Source organism: Leptosomus discolor, chromosome 13 (assembly GCF_034619465.1).
Source record: "Leptosomus discolor isolate bLepDis1 chromosome 13, bLepDis1.hap2, whole genome shotgun sequence".
In the NCBI taxonomy this organism is placed as follows: Eukaryota; Metazoa; Chordata; class Aves; order Leptosomiformes; family Leptosomidae; genus Leptosomus; species Leptosomus discolor.
In genome coordinates, this window is record NC_141403.1 from 13,443,128 (window position 1) to 13,461,346 (window position 18,219).

The 18,219-nt window shown below is 43.7% G+C and overlaps 2 protein-coding genes across 2 annotated transcripts in view; one reads left to right on the forward strand and one right to left on the reverse strand.

Moving 5' to 3' along the window:
* LOC104340930 (low-density lipoprotein receptor class A domain-containing protein 4) overlaps positions 1–18,219 on the reverse strand; it is a 75,980-nt gene that overhangs the window by 29,615 nt on the left and 28,146 nt on the right. Inside the window, exon 3 of the mRNA XM_086472615.1 lies at positions 15,415–15,424. Coding sequence (XP_086328741.1) covers positions 15,415–15,424 — 10 coding nt within the window. The remainder of the gene's footprint in view (positions 1–15,414; positions 15,425–18,219) is intronic.
* On the forward strand, positions 2,822–10,131 carry MIMS1 (mitochondrial inner membrane scaffold 1). Its single transcript, XM_009961019.2, has 4 exons — positions 2,822–2,876; positions 4,112–4,572; positions 6,912–7,023; positions 8,303–10,131. The coding sequence occupies exons 2-4, from the start codon at positions 4,136–4,138 to the stop codon at positions 8,534–8,536; spliced, it is 783 nt and encodes a 260-aa protein (XP_009959321.1). The 5' UTR covers positions 2,822–2,876; positions 4,112–4,135; the 3' UTR covers positions 8,537–10,131.

Below are 18,219 nucleotides of genomic sequence, written 5' to 3' on the forward strand. Positions count from 1 at the left end.
TATATTTGTCCTTAGACATCTTTTTTTTTTTTTTTTTCCCTTGTGTCACTTTTGAGAGAAAGCTAATGTAGAAACTAAGATGCTCTAAAACACCTTCTGCCCCACTCCAAATTCTCATGCTATAGACCACCTGCTTTTCCACCTTGGTATCTGAAGCTTCTAGCTTCTGTCCTTTCTTTGCAACATCATGCAACAGCATGGGGGGGGAAAAAAAAAACAAACTACATTGAAGAAACACCTTTTGAAAAGTCACTAGGTGCAATTGTGGATAATATTTAGGTTACTGTCCTGACTTCCTTAGAATCTGAGTGGTTTTAACAATCTAAAGTTACAGGGGCAATTGTATAGCTTATATAGCTCCAGTGATTTCTTTAGGAAAGTATTATACTTAGAGAATAAAATTGTGTCTCAAATCCATAGGCTGCCACACTTTCTCCTGCTGCCTGTTGAGTACATGGAGTACTGGGAACTTCCTTTCACTAGGTGCATCTTAAAGGACAGATTCCTCTGTATTCATCTCATGTCTTAGAGGGATGAAACAACTACAGCTTCCTATTTCTTTGGACCTCCAACCACATTTATTGTGCACTTTGAGTTGTCTGTCCTGTTTAAGATTTGTTTGCAATGTTGAGCCAAGTAATTAAAATTCGGCCGCTGCACCCATCACCCCTTTAACAATATTCACTTCTTTAAAATCATTTTACAAAGTGTATGCTATATTAATCTGTTGGTTTACTCATTGGCCTTTCCTGCATCCTGCTGTAACCATTCTAATGCTTCCCGCATTTAGTCTTGTAGTGCTGCTGGAGAGTAGCGTAATTCTCAGCTTACTGGCACTTCCAAAGTCTCTCCTTTATTCACTTACGTAAGTGAAATAACACATGTACCTATGAAACACAGTAGGATTGTTAGGAAAATTCCAACCTTGTTTTGAAAAATCTGTTTTCTTTTATTCTCAAATATAAGCAGTATCATATCTAAGCCTTTCCTTATATATCAAGCATTTAGCAAAAAGGTGGGGTTTTTTAATTGGAGAAGCAAAAAGTAAGCTGTTCCACGTGGTATTAGCTAGAACCACACTGTTGTCTGTGCTTACAAGGTTCAGGACCTTTTCAGGATCTACCCTAGATGGTTAGAGAACCTTCCCTTTGACCAGCCATATGTTGCATCATGGAGAAAACCCCTGTAGTTAATGAGTTCCAAGTCCATCTGAGGATATAGGACAAGTGGCAGGACAAGTCTTGTAGTTCCCCTGCCTTAAAGCCATCGGTGACATTCTATTTTTAAGGCTTAAGCGGTGCACGTAATGCTGTGAGCAGAGGTCTTGAATCTCATGTACTAATCACAACTATGTTAGCTACAGTAGTGACCCATTGCTTCTTCACATGAAGAATTCTCACCCCCTGGAAGCCATTTCATACCCCGATGTTCTGCAGCCATTGCAATGAAAGAGAGGTGTGGCACAGTGTTACTTCTGTGCTGTCAGTAGGTGCTGGACAGCACAACCTAGAAATGGTGTTCTGAGAAATGCTACTGCATATACCCTGTATAGAATGGGAAAATTCAGACCTACTTGTTCGGTTTCTTTGTGCTTCTGTATGGAAGAGTCGTCTCCTGCCAAGGCTGTTGGAATGCAGAGTCCTGTTAGTAACATTAATGAACCAAAATCAGAGTGCCGAGCATGGATTCCCCCATGCTGTACGGTGGCAATCTTCAAAGCTTGTTTGGAACAGATATTTTTCAGTAGGGTACTGTCCACTGAAACAGATGAACAGCAGAAGTCTGACTGAAGAGCTCTCAATTTACCATAGATGGATGGGTACCCTTTGCTGAGTCTGCTGGCTGGATAGTGTAAAAGTTTACTTAGGGCAGTTGCTCAGTGTTGGGTACTATTAGTAAGTGGGGAAAACAGTCCTCTGTGGAGAGTGTTATCCCTCAGGAGAGGAGTGTAAGTGGCAATAGGCAAGCAATGTAGTTGTCTTCTTCCAGTTTGTTGTTATAATGTCTATAAATCAGTAAGGGAGTTGGTATATGACAGGGTGCCATCTTAACGCTTGAGTTTTGCTGAGTATTTTCACTGCTTCTTGCCTAGAGAAACTTGCATTTGGACATAAGAAGTCAGCAAGAATCTCTGCTTGTCATAAAACCAAGGATACTACAAGCAGTTGCTACTTCCCGTGAATTCTTACAGAAAACTGACCCGTTGGGAGGCAGTACCTGTAGCTGATTTACTGCTCTATAAGCAGCAGTGCTTCTTGGCTCCCACTGAGTTCATAACAGGAGTGAATAACTGCTTGCTTACACAGAGAAGAGAATTCCCTTTTCCCCTGTTGATGCAACAATTCCTGTTAGGAGTTCGATGAAAGTGGGTGTCTGGCTTCACATGCAAGGTAGAGGCTCCCAGGGAGTTTGAAATGATTTCTCCAACCTTTTCCCCACATCAACCATTGTAATTCTAGTAATCGCAATTAATTCAAGCACAACAATAACATTAAAATACCTAGAAAACATATAAGCAGGAATATTCCAACTTTTCGTGTTGTGGAACTTTTCTGTCTTGGAAGGAGACACTATTTCACAGTTGTGGAACTTCTAAGTTATGCAGAAAAAACCCTCCACTTAGCGTGCTGGTATCCAAAGGGGAGTTATACCAGTAACTCCAGTAAGCAAGGTTTCAGGCTAACCGAAAATCTTCATAATATTAGTTTGCTGTTGTTGCTGTTTCTCTAAATGTGCCTTTCCTCTACTTTAGCAGAGTCATCAATATGTTCAAGACACATATCCGAAAGGTGGGGAACTAGTGGAAGAGTTGCAACTTTTTGAAGAGACAAACCTTATCGTACTTCTCTTGTTGCGTATCTGGGAAGTCATTAAGGGTATGTACGGCTTTGTTTGTTTTTTTTTTAACTTCTGCCTACGTTATAAGTATTGATCATTTTCAGCAACCTAGACAAATTCACTATCAAAACACCTGACTGAAATGTATCTAAGGCTATAGGTGAAGGGGAAGCAGACATGAAGATAACAGTGGAGTTTCAATTAAACTTGAATGATGTCTAGTTTGGTTCAAGAATTATGGTAATTAAAAACATAAAAGCATCAGAAGGATTTGAAAGTTGTGATATAACTGACTTAACTGGCATTTGTTACATAAAAACAATTAGTGGCACTTTTTTTGGAGGGGAGGGAAATTTGTTCTGTAACTTGCAGTCACTGTATAAAGGAAAGGAGAGAGTATTTCATTTATTAGTTCAAAGCATGCATTTTGGGGGTGAAAAATGACTTCTTGATGTCTATACACGCCAAACTAAATTCCTTTCTTCTTTTGGTGGGGAGTCTCTCAATGGTTCTTTCGAGCTTTCAGGAGTGACTGTTAAGTATTCAAAAATCATAAGGTAACTGGTTATCTGCAGTTTTAAAATATTCTTTGCGTTGTCGTATTTCTGACACTGCAGTTCAGTTTTGCCCCTGTTAATACATGACATTCAACAGTACCGTCCCTTTTCCTAGCACACGTATACTGGCAGGCTGTTGTGGTTAGGTTTGTTACTATTAACATTGATTATTAATAATAATGGTTATTGGGGTTTTTTACTGTATGAACTTCTAGTTCAAAATGGTATAGAACATGAAAAATTATACCAAAACTAAGAATGTATTGACATCAAAAATCAATTTTGATTGCACTTCACTTAGTTCATACTATGTTTACGTAGGCTCAAAGTATCACTCAAACTATCAGTTGCTACTAGAAGTGAAGTTTCAGGATGACTTCTCAGTAACTGGGCCAGGTTATGCAGATAAAAGCTGTAGTTAGCACTAAACATCTAAAAATGTTTCTAGAGAGCAGAGTGAGCATTTTAGCTGTGAGGAACAGAGTGTATTAAGTGAAGGGGCAATTTTAGTTTAGAATGCTAAAGAAGTGAGATCTAAAATGATCTGCTCAATTCTAGAAGGTAACAATTTCTGCAAAGCAAGATAAGGAAAACCTTTTAAAGTAGAATAGAAAGCCATTTAAAATTTGACAATTCCAAGTGGCATTGCAGCAAGTAGAAACCCAATTATTGAAATGCCACTCATTTACACATTTCTTCTTGTTCCCTCTCTATAGAAACCTCAGCCACATTTTGTCAAAATGCAGCGGAGTCTGTTACATACTGCATCGCAGCTGGTGCATGGGGCATGTTTGGTTTTGCCTCGCACTAGTATCTTGCAGTGCTTAAAAGGACAGTCGGTGTCATCTGATGTTGGCTGCAAAGTGATTTTGGCACTGGACCCTCCTATACGATGTCTTCATGCAGGTACAGCATGCTTTGCCTCAAGGAAAAGTGCTTTTTCATCACAGCCAGCAGACACTCCTCACAAAGCACCAGAAGAGAGAGGTCCTTTGACTTCGGCCAAGCAGAGCCCTGTGGACTCAGCTTCTTCAGATCCTGATCCGTTGCAAGACAAATCAATTAGTCTCGTTCAGAGATTCAAGAAAACTTTTAAACAATATGGAAAAGTCATGATTCCAGTGCATCTTCTGACTTCCACTGTATGGTTTGGATCCTTTTACTATGCAGCCATGAAGTAAGTTGGTATTTTGTTGCAGTGCCCAATACTGTTGTTGAATTGAGGCTGACTTTCACAGGTGAAAGGACCTATAAGTTGTTATTATTACACGTTAAAAAGTGCCTCTATATGTAATAGGGAAATGAGGCCACATTTAACCGAAGCACAAGATTAATATCAAAAGTGTATATAGGATTCATGAGTGTCATATACGTACTATTACCATGCAGCTATTTCTGTGTACCAGAGATGTTACTGACATTTGAAGCAATGTGCATCTCCCCAAAATATGCTTGGATGTAAACAGCATGGAAAGTGTTACCTCTCCCAAGGTAAAGGTAGGGATTTAAGAATCCTGATTACGAATTGCTAGGTGTAATCTTTATAGACCTGTTCTTTTTTTGCCACTGGACTTGAGGAATATTTCACCACTTCCTCCCCTGCTTCCTCCCCAATCCTCCCTCATCATTGGACTTTGTCATTCCCCTCATTCTGAGCTCCTCCCAAGCTATGTGTATCTTTTCCTTTTTTATTTCTGTTTCCTGTCTTTCCTGCCCTCCACTGACAAAATTGCTACTGTAGGCCAGACTTTTTAATTGGAAATTAAATATTTGTGTGGCTAAAAAAAAAAGATAAATTAAGTATTCTAATTTAGTTTCTTTCAGCTATAGTGTGTGCCAGTTACTGTTCGGGGAAAATGGCATTTCTTAGAAAAAAACCTACTATATCAGCTATGAGCTGCTAGTTCAGATGAAAGAGGTTTTATCTACCTGCAAGAGATTTGCTAAATATGAGTAAATGTTTATCTCTGGATTGCTAGTGTTGTGTATTTCATAGTAGAAAGCATGGAACAGGCTGCCCAGGGAGGTGGTGGAGTCACCATCCTTGGAGGCGTTCAGAAGACCTGCAGATGTGGTGCTTAGGGATATAGTTTAGCGATGGGCTTGGCAGTGTTAGGATAATGGTTGGACCTGATGATCTTAAAGGTCTTCTCCAACCAAAATGATTCTGTGATTCCATGAAACCACCACAGTTGGTGGCGGCAAGGATGGTGCTTTGACATCAGAATGCCTTTACTGCACGAGTGTTTTAGTTACTCTAACCAGCTGGCATAATTGCCCTTTATAGGAGCTATAGATCCAAATGTCATTCTAAGTTTAGCTCATGTCAAAGGAATAAAGGTCTTGAGCTATAAAAATATTTTACTTTGGCTGAATTCAGGATGATGCTTACATCCAGCCATTTCAGGCTGAGTGAAGATTACTCTTCTTGAAACACTTGAGTTAGCTGCTAAAATAGGTATCTGACGGATGCAAACAACTGAAATACTTAACTAGAAACTAATTATAACAAAGCTTCAGTTTGTCCTGCCACAGGGGCAGCACCCTCTTGAAGTGGAAGAATGACTTTCAGAATGACTGCTCATGATACGAGGCTAAACAGCGGCAGTTTGTGAAGTAACACAGTTAATGCTGTCTTTCAGATCTGGCTAACTCCATTTTCTACTCTGGGGAAAGGCCTGTAGATTATAGCTTCTAGGAACTGCTGGTAAATTACTCCCTGTTGCTGTTCCTGATGCTAAAGTGATCACATGCAGAGAAGAATGCTTAAAATATTGGGCAGAAATCAATACTGATACTAATACTACAACATCTCTAAATATTGGAAAGTTGGGTCTTCTGTAACTGCATGTAGCTTTCTCCTGGAATGTAAAGATGGGCTGTCTTTTTTTTCTTTGGTGCTGGTGTTAGTTAGCTTTGCTGGTTTTCAAATAGAAAGAAATTGTGATAGGAGCTTCCTCCACCCATCTTGCCACCCTGTATTGACAACGTAGAGCAACTGGGCACGAAACCCCTGAAGTCTTGTCCATGTAACATGTTGCTTCCTTCTCTTTTGCCACATTGCATTTGTCTGATGTATTTAAAAGTGAATGGAGGACACTGAAGTGTGGATTCTGTGCTTCTGGGCATGCTGCAGATTAGTCTGAAATTTTAAAAAGGAAAAAAAAAAAGTAATTTTAAGCAAAACAGAACATGAAGTTGAACCTGCACGACTGGAGCCTGGTGTCTTACTACCACTGTATCTGCTTACCTCCAAACATAATAAACTGGACGCAGGTAAGTTAGTAGCTACTCAGCCCAACAAGGATAATATGAATGGGTCACCTCTTGCAGTGCTGAAAAGAACATTAATTTGCATATATGTACAGAAATATAAATCCTGTCAGTAGATTGCTTAGATGAAAAAATACTCTGCTATCGAATTAGGAGGTTTGTGTAATAAAGGAAATGGTACTGGAAATCACTGTTCAGGTTTCAAATTCCAATTCAGGTTGCCGATTTTTTTCTCTTTTGTAGAGGAGTGAATGTTGTTCCATTCCTAGAGCTGATTGGGTTACCAGGCAGCATAGTAGACATCCTGAAAAATTCCCAGAGTGGAAATGCACTAACTGCGTATGCGTTGTATAAAGTAAGTATGAGTACAGTTTGTAAATAAACTTTAAACCTTGCCTGGTGAATGAAATAGGGTTGGTTGGTTTGCAGTGGAGAGAACTAATGCTTTTTTCTCTTGGATAGTTACACATACTTGAGCATTCCTTTTTGTGGTAAAAAGTCACACACAAGTTGATAGGGGCTCTGTGTCCCTTTAAGGAGTCTGTCTATATTTCTAAAATAACTTCTTTGTTTGCTGCAGAACTATTGTCTGCCCTCAGAGATTTAATTACAATTAAGTTATTCCTCTGTATCCCTGACGTAATTAACAGGGATAAAGAGGTAAAGTCTAAACACCTCATGATTTCCAGATGAAAGTTATTTTTATCCTAGAGGATTTGCTAGCTTGTCTTCCTACCTTAGGTCTCCATCATTGTCAAGTACTTTCACTGTCCCTTTCAATCAATGACTTGCATTCAGGTTTGGGTCCAGTCTCTGTTGCTTTAAATGTGCACAATCCGTATTTGGGAAACCTGAAGCATGTCAGACCATGCAAAAACAAAGGACTGTATTTGAGTGTTGGTCATCTGTTTTGTTTCCAAATGCAATGGGCTGCTTATCTGTGATTTAAAGGGGTTATTTTCCCAAACAAAACATGGAAACCCTACTTTTGCCAATTCTTGTTCCTAAAAGACACCAATAAATAAATGTGGTTAAATACAGAGATTTTATTACAGCTGAGAGATCTGGCAGTGTGGGAAGAAACTTTCAAGCTGTGGAAGCGCTAGGATAGGTTGCAAAGGGAAGATTGTGCAGGCTTTATCTTTGAGGTCTGGAAAGAGCAGGTGGTCTGTCTGGAGTAACAAATCTGGTTTGTTGTGTCTTGGATTAGCTGACCTCTTAGCTCTGGTTTTCTATGTGTGGGTCCTAGTTCTGCACTGAAAGGTGCCTATACTCTTTTAGGACATTTTAGAATTTAAAGCGCATCATGTCCATATTTCCTCTCTGCTTGTGTGGCTCGGGGTTCACATCCTGTCTGTTCCGAATTGCATCCTCAGAACCCTAATGCTCATCCCACAGGCTGCACAGGGAGCTGGTTCTTCTGAAATGGAAGTCTAATGCCTGTGCTGGTTTTGTCAAAAGGATACTTTACATAACAGGTGTCCATTTCTGGGGGATGCGCTGCAGATTGGCTTATTTCCTTATAAATAGAAGATCTTTTTAGTCTCTGACACTGGCCAATATTATAAAAATGCCTTTTTCTAGATAATACTGTCCTGGTTTATTGATGTGGTGTGTTCTTTGGTTTCTTGAAGATTGCAACTCCTGCCAGATACACTGTGACTTTGGGAGGAACATCCATCACTGTTAAATATCTACGTAAGAATGGCTACATGTCCACACCACCACCAGTAAAGGAATATCTACAAGATAGGATGGAGGAAACAAAGGATAAAATTACGGAGAAGATGGAGGAAACAAAGGATAAAATTACGGAGAAGATACAAGAAACCAAAGAAAAAGTTTCATTTAAAAAAATAAAGGACTAGGAGAGATGCTTAACTTTTGGAAATATCAAACTTTGCACTTTAACCCTTTGTGAGGCAGGATATACAAAGTGCACTTTCGAGCTTTTTTCTTTTTTTTTTTTTCCCCCTTGTCTGGAGACTACAGTTCCTCTGTGGACTTAAAAATTCTGTACATTCACCAAGGTTAAATTCTCTGGGTCAGAGTTTGTGACAAAATGTCGATTTACAGAAGAAAAAGCAAATCTCAGATTAGAAGGTCATGTGTCCATTGGTAATGATGTTAACAGTTACTCTTCCCTCACTGTTTTTTGGGTTTTTTCTTTTTTTTTTTTTTACACAGCCTGCCCCCCCCCCCCGAAGATGGGTTTCTTTCAAAAGCCACTACTTTATTCTTCTTCCATCATAGTGCGCAGCCATTATTGCATTAGACTGAATCTTCTGTTAAATGAGAATAAAGGTTTCTCTGCTGGGAAGGCAACATGTTTTCAGAGTATGTGGAGCCAGGCCTCTTCAGCCTCTCGGAGACAGACCGTTGTCACTGATGCTGCACATGAAGGACTCGATGGATTTGCTGCTTGGGTTGCATGAATTTGTCACAGCTGCGTTGGCTTCAGCTGTGACGGCTTGCAGGTGGAGACTAGGAGTTTGTCTTGGACAGTGTGTCTCTTTGGAAATCTCAACTGGGAGCTACAGGAAGAGGAGTTAATCACAGTAGCCATACTATCAAGTATAACTTGTTTCCTAAAGTTGATTTACAGTAGAAATAAAGTTATAAAAGGAAATTAATCAGTAATTGTATATTAAAACCTAGGATTTTTTAAATTATGTTAAAAGTTTACAAAACTGTTCTATTTCATTTTTGGAAAAAAATTCTGAAAGAGAAGTTTACTTGAGAAGTTGGTATACTAAGGGGCTTTTTAAATACATGCAAAGTTAGAGTTAAACCCAGAAGTTCTTCCTCCTGTTCAGGAATCCCTCAGACTTGAGTAAAACAATTTAACTAAAATAAGCATAATTTCTGAGACAGTGGTCACAGTCTACCAATCATTTTTTTTCCCCTAGATTTTCTTAGCTATAAGTATTTGCTCAACCTGAAGCCTGCAATGCTGCTTCAGAGATGTCATAAAGGACTAAAGTTGAAACTGTTCTATTTGACTGGGCAGGCAAACAAACTACTCTCATGGTTTTACTCAAATGTTGGCTAAATTGAAGTGTTTTTCCTATTTCTATTACAGATCTCACTTTGTAGCAACTCTCTGCAGGTGGATCTTGTTTAACAGGTGCTGTTTTACAGGGGGATGTGGGGAAGCAATAAGAGTGGGACCTGTGATGGCCTGTAGTAAAAGAATAGAGCTGGCAATGCCTTGGCTCTGGCCTGCTCTTGTGTTTTCAGTCCAGTCACTGAGGGCCTCTCCATGTGTGAGTTGAACTTCATTAGCTTAATTGTGCAGGATTGATTACATACTTCTCTGCCTCTGTCCACATGTCAAATAGTAACTGCAGTCTGATGCCTACCTCACAGGGATGTTGTGAGGAATAATCATTGTATATTCAGTGCCCTGAAGATGTGAAGTGCCATGTTTCTGATAAATATTATTAAAAAATAATTCTGTGAACTCTTATGCTGCTGAGATGAGCACTAGTGTAGGACTAGAGCTAACAGAGGCTTTTCTTTTTTCTGTTGTAGTGTACTTTTCCTTACTGTCCCTATGCACACATTCTTCTGATGTTGGCATTCACTCTGCTTTCCCTTTTCCCAGCCAGCATCGCCCGTGTCCTGCAGCACTCTGCAAATCCCCAAGTCTGCCCCAGTACTGCTGCATGGTCATCCCTGCTGGCTGGGGCCAGATGTGGGAACCTCTCAGTGCAGCCCACAGGATCCCTCTGCACATGGCAGGGGTTGCACAGGGGCCCCTTGGTGTCCTGGGAGGGGTCTGTACCCCTCAGGCATGTTAGAACTTGTTCATTATGCAGAGGCACCCTTTTGGGACCCCCATCTCTTGCCCTTCCCTCTGTCCAGCTGACCTGCAACCACTCCAGCACTTACATGATCCATCTCTACCCATGCTAAGGACAAAAGATCTCTCTTAACTATGTGTCTGTCCTGTGGCCATTTCTGCATCTGCAGGAACAGCTCATAGGGCCTGTTGGCAAGTGCCTCACCTGGGTACTGTTTGGTCAGTTTTGCAGCTCGAGGGGTTTCTGAGGCAGCCGCCCTGTCAGTTAACAAAGCACATGATTATGTGAATGGATCTATGCTGGGCAGGAGGGGAAATCTTCAAGACTTCTTTGAAAAAAGCCTTTGTGACAATTAATCAGATGCTGGGTTGTACTGGTGACCTTGTCTCAAGGGAGCCTCATCTGGAACCAATGCATTGCCCCAGTGGTGCAGAGATCAGGTGGGGAGTTCCTGGGTGATCCAGTCAGTCCACTGGGTGCCCAGCACGTACCCAGCCACACTTGGTGACTTTAACTATAAGATAAAGTTGATGATTTTCATCCTCATATCTCACTTCTTACAACTTAATTTCTGTGTAGGGTGCAGTTCTCATTCCTGATGGATCCCTGTGGCTGGAAGCCAGTGCCCGTCTCCCCCCCCCTTTGGTGATGTGCTAGCAGGGGCTGCCTCCACCTCTGCAAAACCTTCAGAAATCTGGTGAGACTGGGACAAAGGTATCTTTCACCACACAGGCAGCAGAGAAATTGCTGCTTTGGTGACTTGCCCCACTTCTGCCTGCTCCCTCCCGCACCCATAACGCCACTGCAGAGCACCTCATTGTCTGCACCCCATATAGGTACATGAAGGCACCAAGTGCCTGCCAGAGCAGAAGCTGGAACTGAAGCTGCAGCCCAAGCAGAAGCTGAAGTAGTGCCCAGGCAGGACCTGGAGCCAAAGTTACAGCCTGAGTTGGGGCTAGAGCCAGAGCTGCATCCCAGGATGGAGCCAAAGCTAAAGTAGCAACCTGAAAAGGAGCTGGTCCAGAAGCTGTGGCCCAAGATGGTGCTGAAGATGATGCAGCCTGTGTAAGGGCCCAAATGACCGCTCAAGCAGGAGGTCAAGCTGAAGCCATGGCCCAGAGCTGAAGTAGCAGCCCGAGCAAGAGCTAGTGGCAAAGTCTGGCTGGAGCTAATTTAAGAGCCTGAGATGGGGCTGGAGGCAAAATAATGCCCAAATGAGGACCAGAGCCAAGATATGACCCTATCAGGGGCAGGAGCCAAAAAGTTTTAGCCCAAGCACTCTTCAGAGCCAAAGAAGATGGGGCTGGAACCCAAATAGCAACCTGAGGTGAGGCCAGAGCCAAAACTGCTGCCACAGATGGGGCAGGAGCTGAAATCTCACTCCAACATCTTGACAAAGCCGAGGCTCGATTTGGCACCAGTGCCAAAGCTGCAGCCCAAGCATGGGCCAGAGTCAAAGTTACTTCCTGATGGGGGGGGGGGGGGGGGGGGGGGGGCAGGAGTGAAGTCACAGCCCAACATAGCACTGGAGCTGACGTCACGGGCCGATATCAGGCTGGAGACAACATTGCAGACACAGATATGGCCAGAGCTAAAGTCACAGCTCAGTACAGGGCTGGAGCCTTAAGTGGTGACCCAGTATCAGGCCAGAGCAAAAGTCATGGCTCAAGACGGGGCTGGAGCCAAATTCATCACCCAGATAAGGGGCCAGAGCTGCAGTAGCCTACTGTGCAGGGAACTGCAGCCAAAGCAGCAGACCCAGCTGGCACCAGAGCTGAAGTTGTAGCCCCAGGTGGGGATAAGAGCCAAAGTTGCAAGATGGGGCTGGACCTGAAATTGGGACAGCATTGAGGTGGAAGCCTGAGCAGGCTGGAACCAAAAGCAGGGCCCACAACTGAGCCAAAGTTGCAGCTCAAGATGAGTCTACAGTACGTGCTGTGATCAGAGCAGGGAATCAGCACCAAAATTGGGGCCCCAGGAGAGAATTGGAATAGATGTCATGAACTGAGCAGGGGCCAGACCTGAAAATACAGCCCAAGGTGGGGCTGGAGCCTAAGTTGCAAACCAACGGAGGGCCAAAGCCAACATCACAACTCAGTATGTGGTTGGAGCCTATGCTGTGGCTCAGGATGGGGCCAGAGCCAAAATCGCAGCTGAAGATGGAGCCAGAGTCAAAGTAACAGCCCAAACATGGACTGAAGCAAAAATCACAACCCAGTATCAGGCCAGAGCAGCAGCCACCACCTGAGGTCAGAGACAAAGTCATAACCCAAGATGGGCTGGAACCAAAGGCATGGCCAGAGATGGGGCCAGAGTCCACGTTGCTGCCCAAATAGCAGGCAGAGCTTCAGTAGCCACCTGAGTGTGGACCAGAGCCAGATCTGAGTTGGAGGCAAGTAGCAGCCCAAGACAGGGCAGGAGCTGAAGTCACAGCCCAAAATTGGGCCAGAGCCGAAATCACAACGAAAGATGCTGTTGGACATGAAGCCACAGACCAACATGGTGCTGGAGCCAAAGTCACAACCTACTATCAAGCCCTGGCCAAAGTCACACACTGAACAGGCACTGGAGCTGAAGTAGTGACCCAGTATTAGGCCAGACCTGAGTCAGAGACTTGAGATGGGTCTGGAGCTGAACTCATGACCTGAAATTGGAATAGAGCTGAAGTCAAATCTAGCAGTGGGGCCAGAGCTGAAGCCATGGCCCAAGATTTCAGCCAAAGGCAAAGTAACAGCCCAAGATTTGGCAAGTTCTGACCAACATTGGGCCAGAGCCCGTGTATCGGCCCAAAATAGGCACGAGCAAAAGTTGCAGACCAAGATGGAGCTGAGCTGAAATTACAGGCCAATGTTGGGCTGGAGCTCAATTTACAACCTGAGCAGGATCCAGAGTCAAAAATCACAGCCCAAGACAGGGCCAGAACCAAAGTCATAACCTGACATGGTGGGCTGGCACCAAAGTCAAGGCCTGCATCAGGCTGGAGCTGGAGCCTCAGTCCAAGATGAGGCCAGAGCTGAAATCATGGCCTGAGCAATGACTGGAGCCAAAGCGACGGCTGCTAATGGGACCGGTCAAAATAACAGCCTCGGCAAGGACCAGAGCCAGTTGAGGTTGACCTTAGTACCAGAGCTGAAGACCAACTAGGGGCTGGAGTTGCACCAGTCTCCTGAGCAGGGCTGGAGCCAAAGCTGTGACCCAACAACAGGCCAGAGCCAAAACAGCAGCCCAGAATGGGGCTGGAGCCAAAATCGAAACACATTTTTCTGTTTGTGTCCCCTTCAGGGTGTCAGCTTAGAGCATTGCGCTGCATTCGTCCTTGTTGATCACTTACCACCAGCAACAATAATAATTGGAGAATTGTAATTATCCCCTGGCAATTATCTGGCTATTTTGATGAAGATGATCTCCTTAAAGTAGAAAGACTACATCTTGATTTCATGAGCCCACAGGGCGACATGTAGTGTTAAGTTTGGGCTTGAATTTGATGAATTGATTAGACAATCACAGAGAAGGGAAGGGAACATGGAAGAATACACAGGCTTGTTTAGGAATGAAAAAAGAAAAAAAAAAGTCCAGACCTAATACAACAGGGAAAGAGTTTCATAAAGAGACATAATTAAAGATTTCTAGCTGCTTCTGGGTCTGACCAAGTGGCCAGAAAGAGACTAAACTGCAAGCAAAGGAGACCCTACCTCACTTAAATTCTCCAGCACTGTTTTAAAAAAGTTTTTCTTTAGGTTTGTTTTTGGTTGGGTTTTTTTTGTTTTTTTTTTTTTCCTGAAGGTATTGTTTGGAGGACAAAAAAAATAGTAGTCTGCAAATCTGTTACTTTTTCTGTGCAGAACTGGTGTAACTGAAAACTGCTCAGTGACTTGCAGGCACCAGACAGAAGACATCCTCGTGACGCAGGGGGGCAGCTCTGTGAGTGCTCAGAGAGCACTTGCTCCTCGCAGACGCAGCAGCAAACGCAGCTCTCTGGCCAAGAGCCATGGGCGTAATGGTGGTTGTGACAGTGCCCACCTCTGAAGGTGAAGGCCTGTTTCTCTGAACCTTTTCCATTACCATACAGAACAGTCCTATATGGGAAAACAGAGGTTCAGGCCATCCCCTGTGTCCCAGTGCTCTGAGAACGCAGCACACGGATGAGCTCAGGGAGACAACAATGGGTGCTGCTGGCAAGATCTCATTTGCAGCCCCTGGGCTTCAGCAGCCCCCAGGAGTACCTCACGAACGGCGTGGCAACACTGCTGTGTTAGGTGGACAGAGTAGCTGAAGGGCTACTGCTGCCAGACACTGTTTTGATAATGTTGGTTCACCGATGGGCTAAATCCAGGTTTAGCACACTTAGTACCAGATCACATGTGCCATGTCTTCCTAACATAGAATCATAGAATCGTGAGGTTGGAAGAGACCTCTACGATCATCAAGTCCAACCATCAACCCACCACCACCACACCCACTAAACCATGTCCCGAAGCACTACATCAATACTACATCATCACATCCTCGTGGGATGGTGACTCCACCACTGCCCTGGGCAGCTTGTTCCAATGTTTGACCACTCTGTCAGTAAAGAAATTGTTCCTAATGTCCAGTCTAAACCTCCCCTGGCACACTTGAGGCCATTTCCTCTTGTCCTAAAACAAGTATGATACAGTATGACCTCACATTGCTCAAACATGCTACAGTTTTTGAGTCAACTCCATTGGTAGGCTGACTCATTACAGAATCAAATAGCCTATGTCCTCCTCCTTTTAATCTCACAGTGAATCAAGGGTCTTATGTTCTCTTGCAACCAGAATAAAGTCATAAAACTGACATAATTTCCACTTGAGATGCTGTGTTGAACCCATCTGAAATGCAGTTGTGACCCTACACCTAACCTGAACCAACACTGTGCTGCTGGGTGACTAGAAGTGGAACAGATCCAGTACTGGGACCTCTAGAGGGCTGCCTGGGCAGCCTCTGCACCATAAAGCAGGCATGGAGAGACAGCACAGGCTCCGTGTGAACTCAGCCTTTACCTGGCCCTCGTGCCTACTGATGTCTTCCCAAATAGAGTCTCAAAGCAAGAGACAAAATGCAGATCCACGATTAGGCCCTACATACACAAGCTCCAGGTTTACCACACGCTTTTTTTTTCCTTATCTTTTCATATGCATTTACCCATAAATGCCAAAAGAGTTGCCAGAGAGCTCCTAAGGATGTGGATCTGAAGGAACACAGAGAAGTTACAAGAAGTGATGCTGTACTTGCCCTTCATGCCTACTGGTCTCTGCAGTGAGCGGTGTCAGGTGCCCTCAGCTGGCACCGACCAGCGCTTCCCACCAGCACATTCACACCAACAGCGCTGCTCTTTACCCAGGCGCTCCGTGAGGGCTCACTCAGGGTACCTTTCTCCCAAAAGCAGGCACCTGCGCACACCTCCCAGACGCAGCAGCTGTGTTTTGATGCAGAAGGAGACACTCCGAAATAATTTTAGTGGGGGAAGGGAAATTTCTCAGCCTTGGCTAACTGATGGGTAATGCTTCGGTTTACCAAATACCTGTGTTTATACTGGATTAGATTAGAAAAGCCATGAAAATAAAGATAACGCACCATAATTTTATGTAAGGAGGTCTCCAAGTTCTGTCTACTGTCACTAGCGGTGTATTTCGTACTGCTGGATTGCTGTGCACTAGTCCCCTGTTCAAGCAATTTGCACGTCTCTGCACAGTGTGTACCTGCATACGGCAAATCTGCTTCAACAAAAAAGAAAGTAAAACTGCCAGTGCACAAGCAGCACTTAAACTATAGCTGCACGATTTACTTGAGCACCGTTTTACCACAGACAAGCACTTTATTTTTTCTGTGTTACTGTCAAATAGCAATTTTTGTGTACCTGATACCATTTTCCCAGCAGAGCATAATTCTACAGTACTGGAAAATGTCTGGTTCCCCTAGCATATGGCTGGAGCTAGCATGGGTATTTTCCTGTCTACAGGTATAATATCAGCAGAATATACAGCATAGTTTAAAAAGGTGAGAGGGCTTGCACATTGAGTAGCTAATGCAGTTATCAGTCAGCCACAGGGCTTTTAACGTGCGCCAGTGCACCTCTTGCTGAGAAGCTCTGACACCTAATACTGCACCAGTGACTCCAAAACAAATACAGCTGAAGGAAATATCAGTGCCTTTGATCTGCAGGGCGAAGGGGGCCAAAGGAACCAGACTGACTCTGCAGTCAGTCAAGTCTTACCTGTTAGGCTTTTCCTGACAAAACAGCAGCGAAAGTCAGCAGCTCATCAGCTTTTTCCCCTGAGAGCTCTGAAGTTTGCAGCCGTAAGCAAATTTTATAGCACTTACAATCCTAACCCCATTGTCAGGAAAGAGCTCGCTCCTGTGCATTTTGCTGTTGCCATAAACCCTCCTGAACAGCTATGCAAGCACATTTGTGCTTTTATATCTGACTTATATGTCTTCTTCACCAAGTAAAGCCAACTAGGGCAGACGTGGCTCAGCTTATGAAAAATTCACAGCGTTGTAACACAGTCACGCATGTATGCATATACGCAGGTACATGTAATAAGCTAGAACATTCTCACTGCTTTGAGATGAAGAGGACTTTTCTTCTTTTTCCCCTAAGAGTTTCTTGCTGCCCAGGGTTAAATGTAGGTCAAGCTGTCTGAGCCCATGTCTGTGGCACACAGAGCGGGATTAAACTGGAATTTTCCACTCAAGTCAACTGTCAATCACTGTAATGTCTGCAAATGTTAAATTAATCTGGCGTGATCTGGTGTTGGCATTGAAGGGAGCTTCTCGGGCTCAAGGATGGCATTTTAGCCTCCACGAAAAAGATGCTTTCTTTCCCCAGACAAGGGGTGGCTACGTTCTGGCTGCTTGCTTAAACCCCTGCGACTGTCAGCCAAACGCAGGAAAACAGCTCCGTGCGTGCAAGACAGCGGTACACGCGCGTTAGAAGCGAGCAGGGATAAACCACGCCTTGCAGGCAGTGGGACCAAGAACAGTGGCGATGGGAAGTTTATTCCTAGCATCACCATAGACTGTGCTGAGACCTGCCATGCCCTTCTTAACGCATTTCCTCATCTTTATAATAGTATTAGCACCTTTCTGCTACTGTCCCGCAATGCGCTTCGTTGTGGAAACCATTAAAGAGTACAAAATATCTTACAGTAAGCAGCTTCTGGTTTACACATTAGTCCCTTCATTAAGGGGGGCAAGCCTCCAACACGCGCCCTGCTAGCTGTAGTCCACTGGCGTCCCAGCAAAGCTGCCTCCAGTGTAGCACGTGACGGACATCACTGGGACAGATCCTGCAGTCCTGCCAACTTAAATATTGTGTTTTAAGGGACTCTGGGAACACCTAAGGTAAGCAGAAATAGGTAGTTAGGTAGTAGCAAGTACAGCAGATAGTTTCTCCCTTATGTTTTGAAACAGTCTGGGGACAAGTAATGTTACTGACTATACAGGATACTGAGAAACGCAGCTCATCAGTTTTACCACATGCAAACAATTCGTTACCTCAGCTCTAATCCCCACTCTCAGGAGCCATCACTTGAGTCGGTCTGGAAAAAAATCTGCAGAAAACAAGCAAAAATCAAAATCGTGCAAGTTTTTATCCTAATCAACGCTAGGCTTCGGTAAAAGTGGCACAATGTGAACGGCACAAAAGCTGGGCATCGCCACAGCAGAGGCAAGCTGTTCGACTAGGATTCAGCAGTAAGGTTTTTAAAATGTGCATTTTA